Here is a 23,275-nt window from a genome sequence, read left to right as displayed (position 1 = left end):
TCTTGTTCTTTAATGAGGAAGAACAAGGAGACCTCAAATTGGGCCTCCAGGTAAGTCTTCCTTGCTAAGGCTGTTGTTCGTTACCATAATGCAAGTTTTCAGCATCATAGCAGCCAACAGGCTCACAGAAGCCATGGCTAAGAATTTAATGTGGAAATACACTTTCAGAAGTTAGTCTTGGTGAAAAGTATCTCTCGCTTTACAAATCTGAAGTTATGAAAATTTATCAAGCAGTAGTATTTGACTGCAGTGATTAAAATAGTCATATTTTGCTAGTTAAAAACCCAGAAAATTTTATGTATTATATAGAGATACATAGATAGGAGAGGTATGAGTATATGTGTGTATACATTGTTTAAAAAGTATTTTAAAATAATAAAATATACAAAGGTAGAAGTAACGAGTTACTAAAAAGACACAAATAGCTTTCAAATATACTTTGACATACAAGGATTTTTAGAACCCAGACTAAATAAAAACACAGAATGCTATTTAACAGGTATTCATCAAGGTAAACTTTTGCAAGCTGAATTGATGAGTTAGATAGAGAGTGTGTTTCTAAAGCATTAACCTTCAGAAGAAGTTGGAAAAAAATCCTGTCCAACACAGGACACAAAATGCCAAGGTGTTCTGTTACCGTTTTCAACTCCTGGACTACATTAACCACTTCTATTTTTAGTTCCCTCACTTCAGAAATGAGAACAACCATCCTTGACAGTTGATTAGAAGAAGACCCAAGAAAGAAAGAGCTGTCAGGAAGGACCCCAATGGGGAAGGAGTGTCCAGTGAATGGGGAGAAAGCAAAAGGGGACAAGTGTCCAGAAGAAGGGTATCCAACAAAGGGTGTTGGGACCGGAGAAGTGGAGGGTCCAACAGATGCTGGCCAAACAGGTGAAGATGGTCCAGCTGTTTCAGCTTTAATGGCATGATGGCATCTTGACTCTTGACCATTGGTAGAGGTGAGGTGCAAGAGAATGAACATGATGAAGAAAATGTAAAATTAAAATTCACTTCATTGTATATTGACATTCAGTATTTCCAGACACCTGACTACTATGGAAATCCACATGAATCTCTCATTATCATGAACAGTATGCATTGATGACAACTGTTTAACTTATTTCCAATGTACATAGCATTGTAACACTATAACAGTAGAACAGGTCTCAAGGAGAAATACGGAAATTGTCTGCAATTATGTTAATGAACTTTGCTAAGCCAGTTTTCAGAAAGGAAGCCATAGATGCACACACTGTCCTTCTCTTTTCTGATATTCCTGTTTCCTTACAAGTTAAGAAAAAGGTGTCTGATTTACTTACCATTTAGTAAATCAAGATGTTCACCAACAGTTAGTAGCCTATTAAACCCTAAATACTCTTTAGCCACTGCACTAGTCACTAGAGGTTTTTAGATTTTTAATAACTTCCTCTTCCAAATTGTGAGGGGAATTTTATTTTTTTACTGCATAAAATTTCTAAATTTTTAAAACACTCATCAATTCTACTCAGGCAGAAACTTACATCTATCTCACAAAATCTTACTAGCGCAGGAACTCAAAATTTTGTTTAACATAGAAACATAGTAAAGAATTCAGTAACAGCAACCCGGAGAAAGGAAGACTGGAAGAGATCTACAGCAAATTGCTTTTTAGATGTAGATATATTTCCTGATGGAATTGTAAGACATAATTCAGACATCATCAAAGTTATTAAGACATCAAGTTGGAAGAAACAAGGCACACGAGAGAAAAAATAACTTGCACAATATCTGACAGAAGACACAGCCATTGAAATCCTAATTGTCGTGTTAGCCCTCTACTTCTAAGTAAATACCATTCTCAGAGATTACTTTTCCTTTTCTGAGACTGGGGGATTTTTGGAGGACAGTTGGTTACTTGAAAGGCTAATGGCAAAAGTCTTGGGAGAAATCTTTGCAGTTATAAACTTGCCTATTTGCTCTATCAGAAAACCTCAAACCTGTTGCAAAAAATCATGCAAATAGAGGCATATTTTAAGTATTTCAACATAGCAAAAATAATGGCACAAGCTACAGAATCTTCTCACATTGACTTGATGTCTCCAAAGTAAAAAACACTGTCATTATACAGTATTTTTTTAAATCTATTTTTGAAACAGTTATGCATACTCTTGTGGTTACATATGTTTTTAAAATAGTCACAAACTTTTTCGCAAACCGATGAAGTAAACCTCCAGGACAGTATCACAGCTTCATAAGACTTTCTTCTCTTCTATAGGGATTAATAATCTGAATTAAATGAGCAAAATAATAAAAACTTATTTTTAATGTTAATTTTGGTTAATTAGAGGGGGGGTTATATTTTTATATCAGATTGGTAACATAACTCTTTGCGGATTGTTTTTTACCAAGAGTATGCCAGCTATAAAGTTACTATTTTTAAGATATGCTTACTTATTTCTGGCCAGAATTACATCTTCAAAGACACAGCTCCCCCAAAACAGACTATAAAGCACAACATCTGGAAATCTTATCAAAACATTTTTGGAAGTACTATGACAGGAAGACAGCTAACAGCAAAAGGACAGTTTTACAACTGAAAGCAGAGTCTGGTATGAGCAAGATTTTACTGTAACTGGGCTAGACCTCCTTGTCTTAGTTTCCCAAATGCTACATCCCAGCTACAGCACAAGTACTCCTGCAATCATGTCCCTGACCCTCATGATGCACGCTTGCATACAGAAGCTGTAAAATCTATTGGGAATACAACAAAATCACTTCTCCCTTAAAGTCTTCTTACCTACTAAACTTCATGATATTTGTTTTTCAAAACAGTGGAAGGCTGATCTAACCCTGCTGCAAACTTTCCTCTGTCCTATTTTTAATGTCAGTACATTTCTCTGTTGCCCATTAATTTCTGTCTCATTCTCTCAATCAAAACTGTTACATACCTGTCAGACACCTAGGAACTCCTAAATATTTTATTCAAATGTATTTCAGATGTCATTGTCTTATTGTAACCATTCAGTTCCAAACTACCACACTCATGACATTTCTGTTACTTTAGGAATAGTTAAATAAAGATACAAAAAGCCTAAATTATGAGTATGAGAGCCTTTCAAAACTATGTAATTTCAATTCATATGAAAATACATTACATTTAGATACAGTGATGAAGAAACCAAATCTATTTCAGCTCAGAAGTTAGAGACCTCTCTCTGTCACGTTCAAAAACTGAGACAGTGAACCTGAAATGAGCAACAGTATATGTTAGTATCAACCCTATTCCTGATGTTGTCTCTCTTAGAAAAGTTAAAATTGCACTAGAGTGGGAGAGAAGCTATTTACCCATAAACATGATATCCAGAGACATATTTATTTGTGGGTACTGTGAAATGATTTACATTTTTGATGCTGATGACCTGTGGATACTGTCTGAAGAAGCAGTGACTGTTGTGACTACATGAGCATTCCCTGTTGACAATGGAAAAACACAAATGTGACCTCAAAAGGCTTATTCCTTTTTCATTTATCCCTAACCTCATACAGTACACAGATAACCATAGGTGAGAGGGAAGCAGCACAAGTTAGATCTCTGGCATAGAAACCACCTCCAAAATTTATTTATGTTATCTTTGTTTAGGCACATGGAAACAGAAAATAGGTGTCCATAAATGCGATATCATGGTACAGCATCTGTGTCCAAAAGGAGCTTTTACACAGATACATATAAGCCATAGAATCATCATAGAATATCCAGAGCTGGAAAGGACCCACAAAGGATCACCAAAGTCCTACTCCTGGCCCTGCACAGGGCAGCCCCAAGAACCATGTGTCTGACAGCATTGCCCAAACACTTTTTGAACTCTTTGAGATTGGAGTTGTGATCACTTCCCTGAGGAGCCTCTTCCAATGCCCAACCACTCTATGGGAGAAGAACCTTTTTCTAATATCTAACCTAAATCTCTCCTGACAGAGCTTCATGCCATTCATTTGGGTTGTGCCACTGGTCACCAGAGAGATAAAATCAGTGCCATGAAGATAACAAGCACCTAACAAACCAGCAGCAGAACAAATATGCCTGGAGCTGCCTCCCACACCCTTTCCCACTGAGCCCAGGCACCAAGGGCAGGCATTGCAGTTACTACCTTATAATGATTCTGCAGCAGCACAATAACCTCAGAAATTGAGCGGAGACGAACATAACTTTTTTAGGGGCAAAAGGCTTCTATTTCCCCCAGTACAATGGTTTTGCACACTGGACAGTGCTGTATCTGTGCCTCTGCAGGAATGGAAGAATATCTTAAGGATGGAAAAAACTAAGTACCTAATAGTGACTTAAAGGCAACATCTCTGACAGGGATCTGGTAAAATTTCACTAAGGCCAGTAGTGCTGGAGGACAGGATATTCAGGGAGAGATGTAAACTCCAGGAAGCAAAAGTAAAACACACTGATTTAAGTCTATCTTCTTTATTCTCTCTTCCTCATATTGGAGTTCCCTGATTTATGGAACATATTAAAGGCTGTTTCAGCTCAGAAGTCTAGCTACCCAATGGCACAGAAACTAAGTAAAGGTTCATTGTAAATACACTGAAGAAATTTAAATCATAACATTGTTCGTTACTGATAACTGTAATATGAAGTTCATGCAAACATGAACAAATCCAATGTTCATGGAATGTGATTCTTTGCAAGCAGAATGATTCAAAACCTAAATTGTAGTTGAGATACTTGAGAACTATAGAGTTAGTCTGTGAAAGGCTCTGTCAGCAGGGCTTGCGCTCAGGAGTCTATATGGCAGTGCACTTCTCAGAAGCTCACTCAGCAGCACAAAACCACTTCATTTCACAAATGGGTATATGTGAGAGAGGAAGAATGAGCTGTTTTCCCTACCACTACAGAAATAATTTATCTAGAAAGCAAAAAATTTATTTGAGGTATGATCCAGTCTTTCATGAAAAATTGTAATAAAGTTTAATGACGAAACAGGTAGCATTCACAGAGGAAAATATTGTGCATAAGGAGGAAGATTCTGGCTAGCAGAAGTCCTATTTACTGTTCTTAAGTTTGGTTATGCAAAACCACAGGCAAGACATCTTAAAAAAAATTCAAAAGTGAATGCTTCAAACTGTCAAAAATAAGACAGTATCAGAGCCTCCATGAGAAACAGAGTACAAAAAAAATTATGAAGAAAAAGACTAGTTAACACTGAGTGAGAAGAACAGCGTAATGGTTAAGAACACAGATAAGAGGGTAGGCAAAAGCAGATTAAAAGGAGACCAACTATAATGGAAATGTGAAAGTAAAAGGCAGCTAAAAGAAATACCAGCCACATGCTTCCTTGCACATGGAGATGAAAGAGAAAACAGAAGGAAGAAATAAAAGAGAGAATATATTTTTTTTAAAGAAGCTTTAAAACAATATAAAAATGAGGTAAGACCAAAGGGTCACTCGGTTACTGAAGAACTGAGAGCAATGATCAGCAGAAACTGAGGGCAAACACTGAAAGATCCCCAAAGGAAGCAACTGCACATCTTTTTCTCTATTTCCCTTTTACATTTCACAGTCTCCCCAGACAGCTACGGCACCTCAGCCACAGGATCCGTTAACCAACACTGTACAAATATATGAGTTTAAGCACATTCTCATATAACAAAGGGGAGGGAAAAGACTACACTGGCACCTAGGTTTATAAAGCATCAAGACAACATGAGGGAAAGTTATGACAATTAATCTCACTGTTTTGATAGCCACAACTTTCTTTCTCTAGGTAAGCATGTTTATTGCTTTGGATAACCCAGAAGATACCACCACTTACCAAACCCTTCAACCTACGGATAGAGTCCAGAGAGCTACATGTGGATTCTTCAGAAAAAGCCTATTGAATCTATTCCAGGTCACAAGCTACAGACTAAATGTCCATGTCATGGTAATACAAAAACAGAGTATTCTTACGTTGACTAAACCACAGTAAGCAGATGTTTTGATTTTTATTTAAAAGCACTGGAGTCCAAACTCTGCTGGCATGATCACAGCATACACAATATCAAGTACTCATTTTTCATCTTTTCACACAATAAGGCTGTCACCATATAGAAATTATTATTATTATTATTATTAGTGGTTGTTTATACAATTTCCTGTTGGCTGTTGGCTTTAACTACATTTACAGAACCAGCAAGTACATACACCACATGGAAAAAAAAAGATTCTTCTAAAAAGTCATCATTTTATTGCAGAAATTGAATGGCAGATGCAGTGATTTGTTGTATATTTAAGTATACTTCAAGGTAAAATAATCCCATGTTACTCACCTTGATCTCTTTCATGCCATGTCCTACTTCCTGCAGCTGGTGAATTTGGAGAAGGGTAGAAGTCTCCTGTTGGGCTTGGCTCCATATTTTCATCTATGGAGATAGTTTTGGGTCTTTTGCTGTTGAAGAATTGTGAGATTTGGCAGTGAATAAAGTACAAATGTAGTAGTGGTATATAAACTTCCTGGATCTTTACAGATATTTTAATAGAGAGTAATTTAGGCTTACTAAGTGAAAAAAAAAAGAATATTACTGCCTACATTAACTTGCACAGGTGATATTAATAATATGTAATGCAGGTATACATTTGCATTTTTCACATGACTTAATATTTCAAAGACGGCATGAATGGGTAATATGAAAGTCCACCAGCATTTCACTGAACAACCAAGAAGCCAGTTCCTGTAGCCTACCAAGGAAAGATTGGGTCGTGAAGGTACCAAACACTATGCAGAAACCATGAAGTGTAGCAAGTCACTGGAAAGTGTTACTAATAAATGTAGAAAAGGAAATTTTTTGAATGTGTTAATGAGGAAAAAATGTAGTTTACTGTATTTCATCAGGTCAAACTCCTAAGCTTTTCAAAGAGGGCTAGTCTGAAACAAACACTTTTCATTTTTGACTAGTTTAATTAAAAACAACAAAAGGCCCATATTTCAAGTCACACTATATAAAATGAGGCAGAACTTCAATACAGTGGAGGAAAGTCAAGTTTCTTCATAGCAATATATACTGAAGCTGTTATACTGACTGCCAAAGAAAACCAGGATGAAGGTTTTAATAGTGTAGTATGATCACTATTATTATTATTACTATTATTATTATTATTGTTATTATTACTACTACTGCAACTATAACTGCTACTGTTACCCTGTGATAATTAATCCATCTATTCTAATTAATCCATCCATTTCTAAAGTGCATTTGGTATACTGCCAAGCTGAAAATATGATGAAATTAAATAGGGAAACCTGAGCAAAATAACTCAGAAGCACCAGATGCTGGTGGAAGAATATGTCAGCGCCTTGAATGTCCTGTTAAATCCTGTCCCACTGTGCAGACAGCTTCCTGACTCACTGAGGTCCACAAACGTGGGACAATGACAGCTCCTATAGTGCTTGTGATTTCATGGTATATCAGAGAGTTTCAGAAAACCAAGGGGCTCTAGGGGTCTGACAGACAGTACATTCTCTGGGAGTCAGGAGGAGGGCACAGCAGGTTCTCTACATCCGTGGGCCCACCAGCAGCTCCCAAGGGAGGAAATGGGAGTCTCTCTCAGAGATGGGAGAAGGGAGCAGTTGAGCAAGGAGGAAGTGAGTCCCTCAGACTAACTCGCCTGTAGCAGGTAAAGGGAGACCCTTGACAAAAATTAACCTGTAGCTATGTCACATGCTCCTCCTCCTTTCCACTCTGTTGGGAAAAGACCCTGAAAGAGGGTGGCAGAAAACACTTTCATGAGCTGTTATGGATGAGAATACCTTGTCTTTATACACCTGGCCTAACATCTTTTCTAGAGGAAACAGTATCTGTCCAAACATATCTTTCAAGACAGAGGTCCAAGAGGGAGCCCTGAAAAGACAGCCTTTGTGCCTGCAACCACTCTGAGCCCTGCCAGCGTGTTCCCAACCACTAGACCTTCCTGCAGCTCAGCAACAGTTTTGGAATGTGTAGCTATTCTCTTGGCAGATGATTTAGTGGGCACTTCAAACCCTGAAAAAACTTATAACCATCTTCAATATCGTGCAAGGTGACAGGCAATAATGACACCATTTCAAATGACAAGATTTATAACTTACAAACCCGTACAGAGATAACGGTAACATACATAAGAAGCTAGCCTCACAAAATCAGAGGAAATTAAAAAAACAGTTGGCTGCTGACCCGATTTGTGAATTGCTTGTCCTACACTATTAAACATGGTTCACATTAGCACTTATTTCAAGTTTTTACCTGCTTGGTGGAGAGGACAAGGACCTCTGTAGGTTTACACCCGAATTCATATCATGGTAATATGGCTGGCTCGGAAGCTCTCCAATTGGGAAGTTCACTCCAGTTCCCTGGGTTATGGGTGCTGAAAAACACATCACCATAAGAACTCCCAGATAATCTTCTATCTTTTTAGCCATCTTTTTATTTCTAACACTTGGAAAAATATCAAGATGTGAATACATGTACCTTATTTTCTGCTTCTTTTGGAAACCAAGTACAGACAAGTTGTATCAATGATTATGTATCTAAAAAGTGAATTATCTTCCCTAGCGCTTACAAAACCTTTAGCACTTATGCAGATATAATACATTTGTTTTATAAGAGATAAAATGGAATCACCAATATGAAAAAGATAATACAAACCTCAAGCACTATAATGAATGAGCCTAGGCTTATGAAGAGAGCTAACATTATTTATTAAAGAACAGAAATAAAGGCAATATGAAACTCAGAGACACACAAATTCCCTTTCCCTTAATGTTAACTCTTTTGTATTAATAAAAGCCTTCTATGTTGACAGGCTGGCTTTCTTCCTTTTTCTTTTGCCCAGTGCCACAGGTTCTGCTCTGCATATGCACACCTACACACAAGTACATACACTGAGTGTTACCTTCACCTCCTTATAGGGTCTGTGTACCATACGGACTCTGGCAATTCAAGAATAAAATATGTGTTATGTATTGTGGTGTATTTACCTTTGTTCGTTGTCTGTGCATCATGCATTTTAACTACCTTTGGCATTTAAAAGAATAATTGCATGTTGTGTAATGTATTTGAAGGTTTGTATTTTTCTTGACAGTTTAAGTACACTCTGTTGCGGCTTGAGGTTAAACAAATGCATGGTAAGAAATCCCACAGAAACCACATGCTTTAATGCTTATTATTAGAAGTATATCATGTATAACAGCTGCATAATGCACAGTTTCATAGCATAATTACAATATTGTTTCTTTTTTAACCTGAATGTCCTGATACTTTAAAATGTACTTGACCACCTGACAACTAAAAGAAAGCTATAATTCACACATCCTCAGCCTCCTAAAACAGCAAAACCATATCTTAAGCAAGCACAGAAAAGGATATGCCTTAACTCTGCAAGATGGCAACGCTCACTGTTTTACTGAAGGATTTAACATAGTTTTAGTTGTTGAATATTAATTTCTGATCACAGTAAATTAAATAACCCATGCATCTGAAGCCTCAGTAAGTTAATTAGATTCCTCAAGCATCCTGACCCTGCTTGAATTAACACCTGTGCGGAATATGGACAGACATTTTGGAAACTTGTACATCTTTGGCTCTGTCTTCACTCATCAGAAAAGTGATTTTTCTGCACCATTCAGTTTTTACTGAATGGTGGTATCATCACTGTGGACACTTTTAACTATAACTTTCAACTATTCTTTTTCATTTCCTAAAGAAGTCTTAAGAAAAATACCTTAATAGTGTTGATAGTAAACGGAGAAAAGAAAGGGTCAGGAAGAAATGTAAAATGAAAATGTGGACAAGTTTTATGTTATACTATCATAACTAATTGTTAGATTTCAACAAAAGAGATCTTATATTCCTCTTGGTTTTTCTTTCTGCAGTTCAAGCTTTACCTGTAATTTTATATTTATATTTTATGAGGGTTTTTACATATTCATGTGTGTAATATTTCTGATGCCAAGACAATGTAATTAGAAATTCAGTTACAGCCAGTGCTATGACTAAAAGAAACACAAAGATTTAATAAATTGTTTATCATACTTTACATCCATACTGTGATTTTTATTTTAAGAGTTACAAATTAAAAAACAAACAAAAAGAATAACCAGCCCTTGTAGCAATATCCAAGGATGTGTAGGGCACCCTTAAACAATGGTAAGTCTAACAATAGAAGGTTTTGCTCCATATGGTAATTTTGTTGATGTGTCACTCCACTAAGGTGCACTGAAGGAGATATAACAAATTGATTCCATCTTTAAATATCAAAGAGACAGAAGAAGATCTATTTGTTTTATTGCAAACATGTGCAAGATGGCCTGTAATACTGTAGTCAAATATATCAAAATTGTGCATGGTTATAGGCATTTCCTATGCATCTTACATCTTGTGGAGAAAAAGCTTCAAGGGAAAAAAACCTTCACTTGTTTATAGCAGGCTTTGGAAATGGCTAGACACAAATGTTAACTTACTTCTTGACACCCTCACAAGTTCTGACACGTTGAATACTCCGGATTTCACAAAACTGTCCTCAAGGTACACTGAAAAGGACCACAGAACCATAGTCAGTATAATGAGAAGATTAATAAATAGGATTTTTATAAATAGAATTAATAAGTAGGTTTATACACAGTTAACAATGGTACTAACAGAGTCCCAGAACTATAATACACAGATCAAAGTACACTGAAAGCTGATCACAGGATCTAATGTGAACTGAAATTCAGGCAAAGGTGCAAAATAAGTCTTAAGGATCTGTGATAAAGCAATTTTTTAAAAGTATATAAAAACTATCAAGCAATATACTGAGTGCCTAGCTAACCATCAAAAAAAAGTCTGAAAACTTGTTTCTTTTATTAGTATCTTCAAAGTATCTTCATAGTATTGAACTATGACCCATATCAGCCGGATAAGCAATTTCATCACAGAGCAGTCCTCTCCTTGTGTATGTTTCTGCTAAAGAGATTTTTACTTAACTCTCACCTTGCTAATTGTCACTTTACAGTATGACCTCCACTACCAAATCAACATTTCTGAGGCAGATGAGGGGTTTGCTATTATTTCCAGGAAAAACAGGAACTGAACAAAGCAGCTGAGCTGTTCAGTGGGGTGTTTTATATACATGCTGAATTCTATATCTAGAAACCTGTTTAAGAAAACACATATTATTGGTTTGGCTTATATTTACTTATTCTAAGATAAATGTATATGATATACCTTCCCTGCTGTGAGTTTTAGGCATAAGTTGGAGTACTGCTATGAAACAGCAGCTGATAATCAAGACTTATCTCCGTAGTGTAACTAGTAACCTTATGCAAAGAGAGCTAAGAAACCCATGTTTCTGTGGAAGCCTCACATCAGTAATCACTGCAAAAGCTGTACTACTGCGTTTGAGATTACACGGCATTACAGCCTTTTATAGGTAATAATATAAGTAACTAGAACATAGTACTATAGGTAGTAATATAGTAACTACACTTGGTGTACATTGATGCTCCAACAGTGTTACTTTTTTGGTTTCTTTCATGTGAGACAGTGCACTAAGAATTTCTTACTGTGGTTTTTCTGGTCTCTTTTCTGAATTAACACAGTTTTTTTTTCTTTTGGAAATAAACTGTCACTTTTTTGTTCAAAATGTTTGAAAGAGTAAAAGTATTCTAGATGTCTTAACTAACAAAACAAACAAACAAAAAGTACACCTACTGGAATATCTACTGATTTAGAAAAAGGTGGTTTGGTACTATTCTCTTTGGATTTCTTTTGGAAATTACTGCTTTTATCTTCAAGTAGCAAATTTAGCAAAAACATGGCCACTATAATCAGAAAAATGACTGTAAAAGCACTATACTTCACCTGAGAGGTCTGTCCTTGGTATATCTGGAGAAACCTCTGCTTACTTTCCAGGGTCAGACGGAGGGCATAAGCAAAAAGAGTGGTTTTCCCTGCTTACTAGTCCAACAGATCTGCCTCACCTAGCACCTCTGATATTGTTTACCAGTGCAGGTATAAACTGTTGGGAACACATCCAACCAAGCACGTTTCCCAACATCTCTGTTACTCTGTCAGACCTATAGGAGAGTTGCAGCCTTTCCCAGCTGAGAACAATCCCATGACCAAGTGCCATGGGTATACAGAGCACTGTAGGCCTGTGGGATCATCCTGAACAGTGTTCTGCCGATGCTCTCATCTTCCCATCTCCCAGTCAATGTCACTTCATACACTACTCCTGCACATCTTTATTTCCACCAGTAGCTCTTCGGGTCTCCCTCCCTTTTTAATTCACTTCCTTTCATATTTCTCTCTCATTTTCAACAGATTTTCTCCATATCCATTACTTATTCCTCTCTTACCGTCCTTCACCTGGATATTGCCAGCCCTTCTGCAGTGTCTAAGAAATAAGAGCCTTTCTCTTTTATTTTCTGCATTCTCTTGCACCATTTCTCTGTGGTTTTTGTGTGGATGAAAACATGACATGGCTTCTGAAATACTTACTTCTTTATTTGACAGAACTTGGTATACCCATAAAATAAAAAAAGGCAAACAGTAAATTTTCACTTTTACTTTCCTCCTCAGTTACTGTTTTTTAATCTAAGAACAGGCAAGCTGGATGGATGCTAATAATTCCTCAAGCAATCACAATATTTCCCTTCTCTGCTTATTTCCTCCAGCAGGAACAATCTAAAGTACTACACAGAAGGGAGATTTCCAGAGAAAATGGTTTCTTGATTTTAGTTGGCTCATAAGCAAAGTGTGGCTAAAAGCCAGTGTACAACCATGCAGCCAGCTCTGAAGCTGGTAATGAGACATGACTGAACTTCTCTGCTGTTTATCCAAGCATGACTACTTTGAAGCACAACGTCTCTAATTCAAGCCAGACTAACTTGAGAGGAGCTTTAGCCAAGAGTAGATTAATCAAGCTATCGTTACAGTGAGAACGAGGCCCAAGGCTCATATTAAAAGAAGAAAAAGCCCATGTTTGATTTTATATGTAAAATAATATAAAGAGCAATACAGTGTTTCTCTCCTTGTGATAATGAAATGGGAGCAGGGAAAGTATTTTGCCACCAAGTGGAACCACCGTCTATCATCCCCTCACAAAAGGATGCATTGTTGACTGATGGGTCATGTCTTTCACCCAGGTTGCATCCTGCCTTGGAACGGGTCAAAAATAATGACACCCACAGATACATGCAAATGCTTTGGCTGGCATAGGGAAAGAAAGGGAGGCTGCAGCTCTTGCCAATCTCAATCAACCTGAAAAACAACTTGACTTTTTCCTCTATGTAATGTGACAAATTGTTATTAAACAATTAATGCAACAATAAACAATCTATTTCATAGCACTGAGCAACTTCATCCTGAGCTTTACATTCGAACAGGGCAGGTGGACTCCAATGGTGCCTCTGGGTATATGTTAAGGTCCAACACCAGTGAACTTCAACAGTTTCACCTAGTTATGAAGATAATCTATGGTGGGTATGCTACAGAACTGTTCTTGGCTCCCAGCTGTGCAAGAGGAAAATATTCAGTGCCAATAAATTGCTGTAATTTGTTGTGGAAACATGCATTCTATGTAAGATAAAGGTTAAACAGCAAGACTGTATGCAAAAGGTAAGCAGTATAGTACATTCTCTGTGTATGGTGTGAGATACTGCCTTTTACCTGGTGAAGCTGATCACACTACTGAGTAAGAGTTAACATTCATATTCACATTACTACACTTCATGCAAGGCAAGAATATGTGGTGATACTTCATACAGTATAGGTCTTACTAGTTTTGTTGATTGCCATTCCCTAATGCACTGTTTACATTAATATGTTAAAGAGCCTTAAATTGGCACTCCTGGTGTGTGTTTCTGATTTGTTCAGTACAGACATTTATGCATTTGATAAGTCTATTGTATTCCTCACAGACAATTTACTTTATCTCTTGATGGTCATGATAGCACTTTGCTGTCTTTATCATTCAAGCCTAACAAAAGCATTGAGTATTATGTAATAAAACTCATCCTGCCCGAGAGACAGCACTCTCTGAAATGCATTTTATTATTCTTAAAAATCTGATTTCTACAAAAGGAGCATTTCTGAAAAAAACACTGTAGCGCAATGTTGTATAAAGAGTCAGTAACTTCCAAAACCCATATAAAAAGTGGATCTTTTTTATTTTGTTCTAGCTTTTTTACATAGTGAGTATAAAATCTTTCTCTTCTTGCCTTTTTTAAAGAAAACTCACTCATGAACAATACAGTTTCCATACAATTCCACAATGGCCAGGGCAGTGGTATCAAGGATGAAAGATAAACAGGTTAAGCGAAGCAGCAGTTCTGATCAAGCTCCCGTGTACAGTCAGTAAAGGGAGAAACCTTCAGCAATGCCTCCAACTGCTACAGAAGTCACTGCTCTAGTCATTATATATATTCCAGTCTATTTCTCACTATGCCTTGTATTATGCCTTGAAGAGATGAGTTACAAGTGTAGCTTTTAATTGTTTCAACCATGCAAAAAACTTAAAAGAGGGGGGGGGGGGGGAGGGGAGAGAAAATAAAGTAGTTTCAACTGACTGAAAAACAATATCAGTTTGCACAAACAATTACTCTAACAAGCTTGTTCTCACATTACTTAAAATCTTACTAGTGACGTTTAGCTTTGCAAATTTTTAACCAGTCTTTTTATGTCTTCTGATTTAATTGTACTTTTATGAATAGAATGCCTGTTTATGTTCTGCTGGATATTGACTAGAGCCTAACCATAAAACTTTTTCCTGGTACTATTATAAATATCGTTTTCTCATTGATACTGCCTTGGTTTTGAGCAACTTATAAAAGAAGCTACTGTGAGAAGAAAGGCTGAAGACTTTAGCCTGGTGTATAGCAGACAGTTCTTCATAAACTTTAAGTTATGCAGAGTAATGTTCGGGATGCTGCTGGCTACAGCTTTGTACAGCTACTATTTACAGTCAGAAGTGGTAGAGAAAAATTAGTCTCACACTGTTCATAAGTCAAAACACAGTCAGCAGACATGCAGTTTGTTGTCTTACTGCATGCGTTTTGAAACCAGTATCCAAAAAATAGTACCAGAAGCAGGTTACTACCAAAATAGAATATCTTAATGGCAGTTATGGGTGGATAATATTTGCCAAGAAGTGGAAAATTTCAGTGTTTATATCATTTGAAACAGTTGAACTAAGGACTGTTCAGAGATTGAGGCTATTTTGATTATCACACAACATTCCCCAGTCATGTGGCATACCCACAGCTTTTTTGGGGTTCTTTTATCCTGAAAGTTGCAATAATGTTGTAACTGGGACAGGAAACAAACTTGTAAAAAGATCCCCTGACTTCATAGAACCTTTTAGCATGATGAGGAACTAGAAAGCCAAATGTGACACTTTCAAAAACAAATGAGATTTTTGATACTCTCAAAATTATAGCCAGAACCACAACAGTCTTCTTTGTAGCAGTAATTTGAAGTAAAAACCAGCTTTAATGGACTCTGAAATCCATTACCAGAATTCAAGTAAGTTGCCCTGAAACCTAGAAAGAAACAGAAAAGGTAAGTAACACAAATGCCTGTTGCTTTCTGTTCCAGAGGGTCTCAGGTTATACCAAAACTACAGCTGAGATTCAAGAAAAAGTTGGGGGAACCACTTTCTAACAGCTATAGGACTAGCAGGTGCCAAAACGGAATTTTCTGATGCCAAAGAAGGTTTCTGGAGTTCTAACATAACATAAGAATTTTTAGTAAATTTTTTCTCTGTGCATGCTTTGAAGTAAAAACCATCGCATCCACCATTGGACAATGGCATCTGAATCAGCATGAGAATTGATCACAGCATCATTTATTCACACAGCAGGTTCATAAAGAAGGACAGTCAATGCAAACAAGAATGTAAAAGTAATCCTAAACCAGTAGACGGTATTAACTACCCACACCAAATTCCAAACCATCCTGAAAGGCCAAAAACTCTTACTTTTGGAAAAAGGGACTGTACAACCTGTGCAGATCTATGACTGCCGAGACAGTACAGCTGGGCACTGACCCCAGAATGCCTCACCACCCTCCAGCTCAGTGCTGGGAAGCTGATAAAGAAAAGTATCATCTCTCAATCACTGACATTACCAATTCATAGAGCATTTGGGAAATGGAGAATTTCACAGAAAATCAAGCCCTGACCAAACCCAACCCTGTTTTGTTTGAAGATCACTATCTGAGATGGCACGGCTGCAAGCATATGAGAAAAAACAAGCATCTCAGGATATCCACTTCCATGCTGAAAAAGAGGGGAATATGTGTTTATTTAAATACAATTCTGTTTGAATTCCCTAAACTGCTACCATGGCACCATTGCTCCCACAAGCAAAGCTGCTGACAGTGACGAGGCCTGGGAATATCTCTTCTATTCCTATTAATTTTGGGGCTAATTCTCCATCCACAAGAGGGTAGACTGCAATAGAGTAAAATAATGAAACCATCTGTAGTCTGAGACCTTCAAAACCTAAAGGCATTTGTTTATTGCATTTCCAAAAGTGTGCAAAGGTTGATACCATGTTCCTCTTCAGAAGTTATTTCTGAAACTACACACACTAAAAATTAAAACTGAAAATACTCCTATCTGAAAAAGACATATATAGGCAAATTTATTTGACATTTCTTAGGGCTTGATCCCAAAAAATGTTCTCCCTATGGCTGCTAGCCCATATGAAAGTGCAAGGAAAGCCTTTGGAGCTCTACAGCTGCAAGATATATTTGCATATTGAGAGATAGGTAAGGCTCATTGCAAGCTTTTTGGCAACACCTTCTTTAATTAAAAAAAACCAAAACAATATGAACTTCAGAATTGGTGATTTCACTCAGGTCTGCTTTGGAAGTGGTTCCTAGGATAAAATTTCTGGGGAAAATAGAAGAAAAACCATTCCAGAGCAGTGAGGCTGGGGATTCAACTACCTATGTCTCATTCAGATTAAGGATTTTATCTCTAGGGAAATTCCCTGAAAACATATCATGGCGTATCATGGAGGAAAGAAAGGAACTAATGGGGAGTAATGAAAGGCAAAGAGGAAGGGACAGTTTGTCCATCTCTTCATCTAAAACTGTTACCCCATATAAAAAATTTAATATTCATCAGCACACAGGCTCAAACTTGAGATCTCTGCATTCTGACTGATTTATAGAGTTAGAAAAATTTATATGAAACTATTTCTTTAACCAGCTAAAATGGAATAAATTCTATCACAAAACAAAACAAAACAAACCCCCAATCAATCAAAAAATCTAGCACCTTGCCAAAAAAAAAAATCTTGCTGTTTGCTAGGAAATAGCTCTAGTAACCTCTGAACCCAACTGCTTGGACAAAAGGAAAAATCTGAACACACTCGTCTTCCCTCACCAAAAAGGCTTGTACCTGTCTGTGTCAGGACAGCTAGGTTTCCTTTGCACTTTCTGAAAAGCTGTCTTTTGTATTGCCCAGTGCTGGACAAAAATGGCTCCAAATCTAGAAGGCACCCATACAAAAAGAGACTGGTTGCAAGCTTTACGGCAAATTGAGTCTGCTTACTGTCCCATCCAGACAGTGTTTAACTCCATCAATATTGCTGTTTCTTACCCCTATTTTAGTAGCTTAAAAAGGCTGTGTTCAAAGATTTGAGCAACACAGCAAAACTGGACACACATGTGTTAATGCCAGCTTGTAAGTAAATCAAATCTGCCAAGCAGCAACCTCAGACCAATGGCAAATAGGAGGTAGCCTTAATAACATCAAGCAGTTGTGGCCAGCAGGCAGAAAGGGAAAGAATAACAAAGCAAAGCAAAACCCAGAAAATCCTTACCTAGAAGAAGTGGCTAGTAAGAACTGTATCTCTGAAGATCATATTGTTATGGTTGGTGTCAATGTCATTAGCTTACTTACAGTTCTAGACACTTTTCTCTTTTTTACTCGCCCTCATAATTTTCTTATGCCTAACAGATGAACTTATTGAAAGACGACATCTTCTGTCTTCAGTACCTATCCTGCCACAGCACTGCAGCTATTTCAAGATACACTTGTGAAGGCTCATTTTTCAGATTTTTTTAAGCTATATAAAAGACCCATGGGACTTGCAGGGAGCAAATAATAATGCAGCATTACACTGGAACTGCTGCACTACGTTATCTTTAACAGATTGCTTCAGTAGTAGCTCAGAGCATTCTGCGCACAAAGTAAGAAACAAGAAAGGCCTAAAGTACTTGGGTTGCATTTGGTTTTTGTGGCTTACTGGTGTTTGTTTTTAGTGTGCAAAAATACGAGTATTTTCAAACTTATTAATCAGGTGTGCCTCTATCTGTTCAGACACCCTCACTGGAGCCATTATCATGTCCATTGTCTCTTTTAAAGCATGTAAACTTACTAGTTAGGACTGTGCTAGCACAGCACAAACTTTTAGATAACCAGAAACTTAATGGCTGATGCAGACAATAGTAGTGTTCTGATTTTTCTCTTCTCTCAGTTCAATTCAGCACATTTATCTGTCTGGAACTTACTTAATAGTCCCTGCAGAGAAGAGACATTTACAACCCAGCTCTCTGCAAAGCAAGATTCAATTTTGAAAAATATAAAAATATATGTTAATATAAATATATATTTTCAAATACGTATTATAAAAGTATAATTCAAAGTTATTGAAAAATAAAACTTAGAGGAGGATACCCCTGGATTTAGCTACAAAAGGTACGTACCACTTTCACCACAAGCTACACCATCTTAATACTGCATTGGGCCATCAAAATATTCCGTATATTTTTAGGAACATATTGTAAAGAATTCCAACAAGTGCTCTTAGTGTTCTTTTGTTTGGCAAGCGACGCTACCCTCTCTCCAGTTTGTTGTGAGGACAGCAAATTACCAGACACCCTAAAGAATGCAACAGTCTCGCCAAACCTAGGAAAAACCCACTCTTAACACCAAAAGCTTTGCCAGCTACCACTCAGTTTCCAGCATTCTCTTCCCTGGCAGTATCTTTGTGAAGGTGGTGGCATCCAAATCCCTTGCCAGCATCCTGGCTCCTTGACATACAGGCATTAGAACAAAACATGATAGAACAACCCTCCTGGCACTACCAGTCCACATGCTCCTGGCCTGGGACTCAAAAGAAATCTCAGAGTGGATATCCTCTGGCGTTCTGACAGAAGTTACTGTCTGGCTCTAATAATAAGAAGAAGAATTGTGTGAAGTTTAGTAAGAAAGAATAGGACAGCAGTCCTCTTCCCAGACAAGCTGAATGCCATGCAATTCCCTCTCATTCTCCTGCACAACCCTAGAAGTCCTGTATTCTGCTGTCCCACAAACCACAGCACTTGCACCTTGCCAGTTTAAGTCTAAAACTGTATTACACAGGGAAGCTGAACAAAGCTAGAAGCTCTTGTATCTTCCAGTAGATGACATTCAATTATCTTTCTGCCTCTGCTTAAATGAAGGGTTTCAAGGGAAGTAAGACACAACTTCTATTTCCTGTCCCTACTTGGCAGCATATAAAGGAATAATACTGGCTGCAGTGTCTCCAAATCATGAGAAAGTGTTATGCTCTTATTTTAAGCAGGAAGTTTCATGATGAAATCAGCAACAGATTTATCTGCTTTCTATGTCCCTCCACCTTTCTGGAGACAGCTGAGTTTGTCAAACATTACATCTTGACCCACAAGTCTGCCACAAGAAAGCCTATACAGCTTGTCTGCTGCCTCCCCAAGGCTCTCTTGCTGACAGCAAGAGTACTCCTTACTGGAGTTAAGACTGGGGGCTGGAGAGACTGGACTCACTATAGGGTGTGAGCCTCACTAGTAAAATATGTACTTCTACCTTTCTATTCCAAATACTAAATGGTACTTCAAAATCAGAATTTTAAGACCTGTTGAAGGTGAGCTGACCCTGCCATCAGCTTCCCAAACCCAGCAGATACCAAGGATCCTTCAAAATGACAAGGGGTAAGGTAATGCATTTGTCTGTTCTTGCACTCACAGAGATTTTCTAAAATCAAAATAAATATTCTACAGCTAAATGCTCCAAGTTTCAAAAACTGTAATTATCTGTAAGGAAACATTTCATATTTATTTTATGTGTAAATTTGTTGGTTTGGGTTTTTAAACCAGTATTCTACATAATATAATGTATGGCATGTATTAGATAGAAAAATAAAATTTCACTCTTAACATCCCACACAGTTTGGAAAGAAACAGGATCAAAGTCTCCAACTGAAACTGGTAACAAGCCTGCATCATCCCTCGAAGAAAAAAAAATCCCTTGCATTAGAGCTTAAAATGGTCTTATTGACTTGCTCTGCCCTCTTACCTTTAAAATACATCTGCTATCTTCAAGTATATGTATCTGGGGTTTATATTACAGGAATATGGCTTTTTGTATAATGATCTTTGATGGTTCTCCCCCTTTGGGGTATTCACACACAACACACATGACATATTTCACAAATAGAGAATACTTTGATCATATGCACACTACAAAATTGTACAATCACAAAGCAGGCTGTTTTTCCTAATGTTTCAACAGCTCCAGAAAATATCCATGTATATGTTAAGAGCTCAGCGACAAAAAATTACTTCCTGGTAAGAATATGGTTCATTTTGGATTTAGAAGGTCAAACTGAGTTAGTTGCAGCTTATTTTAGATACACACATCTTCTGAGAGCAAAAATGAGAAGATACAACATGCTGGTGGTGGCTGGAGTCACTCTTGCTCATTAAGAAGTGATAGTGTGTCTGTGACAATTGTTCGTCTTACTCTGATAAAATTCATAACATGGCAAAGGTTTACAAGGTTTACTAGCACAGCCCAATTGATTAGAAGGATAACCTCATGAAAATACAAGGAACCTTTTGTCTAAACAGACTGGAATGGCAAAGTCTGGGTTTGACTTTCTCTTTTATTTTCGTTTTTAAAAAGTCCTTTGAAGGACCACTTACACTAACATCTCTCAAAGAAATTTCAAGCGTCACTAGCCATGACCCATTAACATGTTAGAAAACTGCTCTGAGCTGATACCAAAAAAATAATTTTATATTAACACATTTGTATTTTATAAAGCACTTATGAAAAGTAAAAAATCTGTTAGCTCAGTCACAGAGTTTAGACATAGGTCAATTGTCTTTTGTCTGGGATGAAAGAAAACTGGTAGCATTTGAAGACTTTTATAAAAATAATCTGGGATCTTGCTTTGTTACTCCTCTAACCAGCCCCACTTAGAAAATTCTAAAAACCATGAAACAAAAGAAAAGCTCCTTAGATTAAATGAATACTGATGAAACTGCAATTGAGGCACTGCCAGTTTAAAGGAACTAAAGTATCACCACTTGTCCTGATTATATATACTTACCAGTGCAAGATAGGTTGCTGCCCAATTACACTTTCTTTAGCTATTAACAGTAGTATCTTTGTTCTCGAACAATGTTAGATGCACATGTTCTGGAACTTATATTTACCTGGTGGATTCTTGGCAGGATCATTGTGGCTTGGACTTCCTGGTTGTCCAGAATCTATAAAGAAACGAAAGAAATATTTTAATAATTTGTTTTGCAAGTATCTCACAACCTTTAAATACCCTCTATTAACTATTAAACTAATACTTTACTTTATTCTTTAAAGGTCACTTCCCTGACTTTCTATGTGAAGCATTATTGAACAAACACACTATATGTAACCTATTTTATGCAGATGTAGAAACATTGTGAAAGATGCAATGATCCTAATAAGAGGAACTTGTAGATCACTGAATGAGGACAAGAGAGTCATTCAGGCAAATACTCAAGTTGTAAACACATTTACAAGGGTACCTTTTCATTCCCTTTCCCTCCATCCCCCAAATATAATATTGCATAATAGAAAAGCAGAAGTAATTTCTTCTCAGGCAATGACCAGAAAGACACACTGGATCAGGCAACTAGTGGTGCTTGCAGTGATAAGTCCTGTTGCTTTAGCCTTTCCTTAAAACACAAAGGCCCACTTGCTTCCACAGACTCATGATTGCAACGAGGATATGACAGTCTGTTTAAATACAATATGGTCTTTGTGTTCCTAGCCTGTGAGAGCTGCTGTTGTGAAATTAAGATTATGTAACATAAAAACTAACAAAACGCAAAAACTGTAGACTTCAAATTGCGTTCTTTTCATAATACATGCACCTAACGAATCAAGAAGAGAACGTAATTTCATATTAATACGCTAAATAATAAATTATAACCTTATTCATAAAATCAGTTGTCTTTAAAACCATCTACTTTTCACTGTATTCCCATATCAATAATATAACAAAAACCTGCTCTACTGCAAAAAATTATCAAAGATGTAAGAAACAAAAAATGCAGAGAGGAAGAAAATAAATGAAGCACAGTTATTTGTCCCATATACAGGCATCTAAAATTGAGCTGTTGTAGAGTCTGAATAAAAAATACCGATTTTCTTAAATGCAGTGGCATTATTAATAGCATAAGACCACCAAAAGATTGCATCATAGCACCCCAGAAACTGCTACCACCAAATGGACTCCAGATGGATGTAGAGTTGTTGAATGCATTGCTTCTTAGAGTGCCCAAATTAAAGAATAAAAAAAGATAGAAAAAAAATATATATCAACAAATATTTGTCCTTCAATTATCATTACTTCTTCTTATAGCTGAGGTAGACCTCAGCCTAGAATGAGAGATTCCCTCTACCTGCTACAAGAACTTCAGTCCGTTGCCACCTATGCAGCTTCATAAACAGAAACTCACATGTCTCTCAAGCACTTTAAGTTAACACAAGCTTGACTCTACAGAAGATATTAACTGAGATGGAAATCCTTTTCACAGCTCAAGTTCTACTAAGTTGATCTGAATGGCAGTTGTCACAAAACATATACATCTGAGTAGCTACCTGAGTACTGGAATTCCAAGGCGCATGTGAAACCCAGTTCCAGTGGTATTAAGAAACACAACTAAATTTTCCAATACTGAATTAAATCACTCTTGTACACAATAAAATACATATTGAATAGGGAATTTCCCATGAAATTTCATCTATCTTCTTCAACCTTGGGCAGGAAACATGAAGGGCAAGCACACAGGTTGGATTCTGCCCTTACCATGGTTTTGGCAGTCGGGTACTCTTAGGAATCCCATTGTGCAGCACAGTGTGTTAACATTCAGTATGTCTGGTTCTTTGCGTGATATGATACAGCACTTCCCTTAAAAGAATTCAATCAAGTTAAGTTGAAAACTTAATCAGCTACAAGAAATGTTAGAAATATAACATTTCTCCACATATGGACCAATC

General features: G+C 37.1%; 1 protein-coding gene across 13 annotated transcripts in view; it reads right to left on the bottom strand.

The window, feature by feature from the left end:
• The window catches only part of NFIB (nuclear factor I B), a 266,491-nt gene that overhangs the window by 50,590 nt on the left and 192,626 nt on the right, over positions 1 to 23,275 (bottom strand). For 12 of the 13 annotated variants that reach the window (XM_032097262.1, XM_032097270.1, XM_032097264.1 and 9 more), the window contains exons 3-6: positions 21,448 to 21,501; positions 10,458 to 10,526; positions 8,242 to 8,362; positions 6,292 to 6,410 (exon numbers count right to left, since the gene is read on the bottom strand). In XM_032097262.1, the coding sequence (XP_031953153.1) occupies positions 6,292 to 6,410; positions 8,242 to 8,362; positions 10,458 to 10,526; positions 21,448 to 21,501 (363 nt within the window). The remainder of the gene's footprint in view (positions 1 to 6,291; positions 6,411 to 8,241; positions 8,363 to 10,457; positions 10,527 to 21,447; positions 21,502 to 23,275) is intronic. The other variant, XM_032097266.1, reaches the window with a different exon arrangement.

This window comes from Corvus moneduloides, chromosome Z (genome assembly GCF_009650955.1).
Source record: "Corvus moneduloides isolate bCorMon1 chromosome Z, bCorMon1.pri, whole genome shotgun sequence".
NCBI lineage: Eukaryota > Metazoa > Chordata > Aves > Passeriformes > Corvidae > Corvus > Corvus moneduloides.
This window is presented reverse-complemented; position numbering and strand designations above follow the sequence as displayed.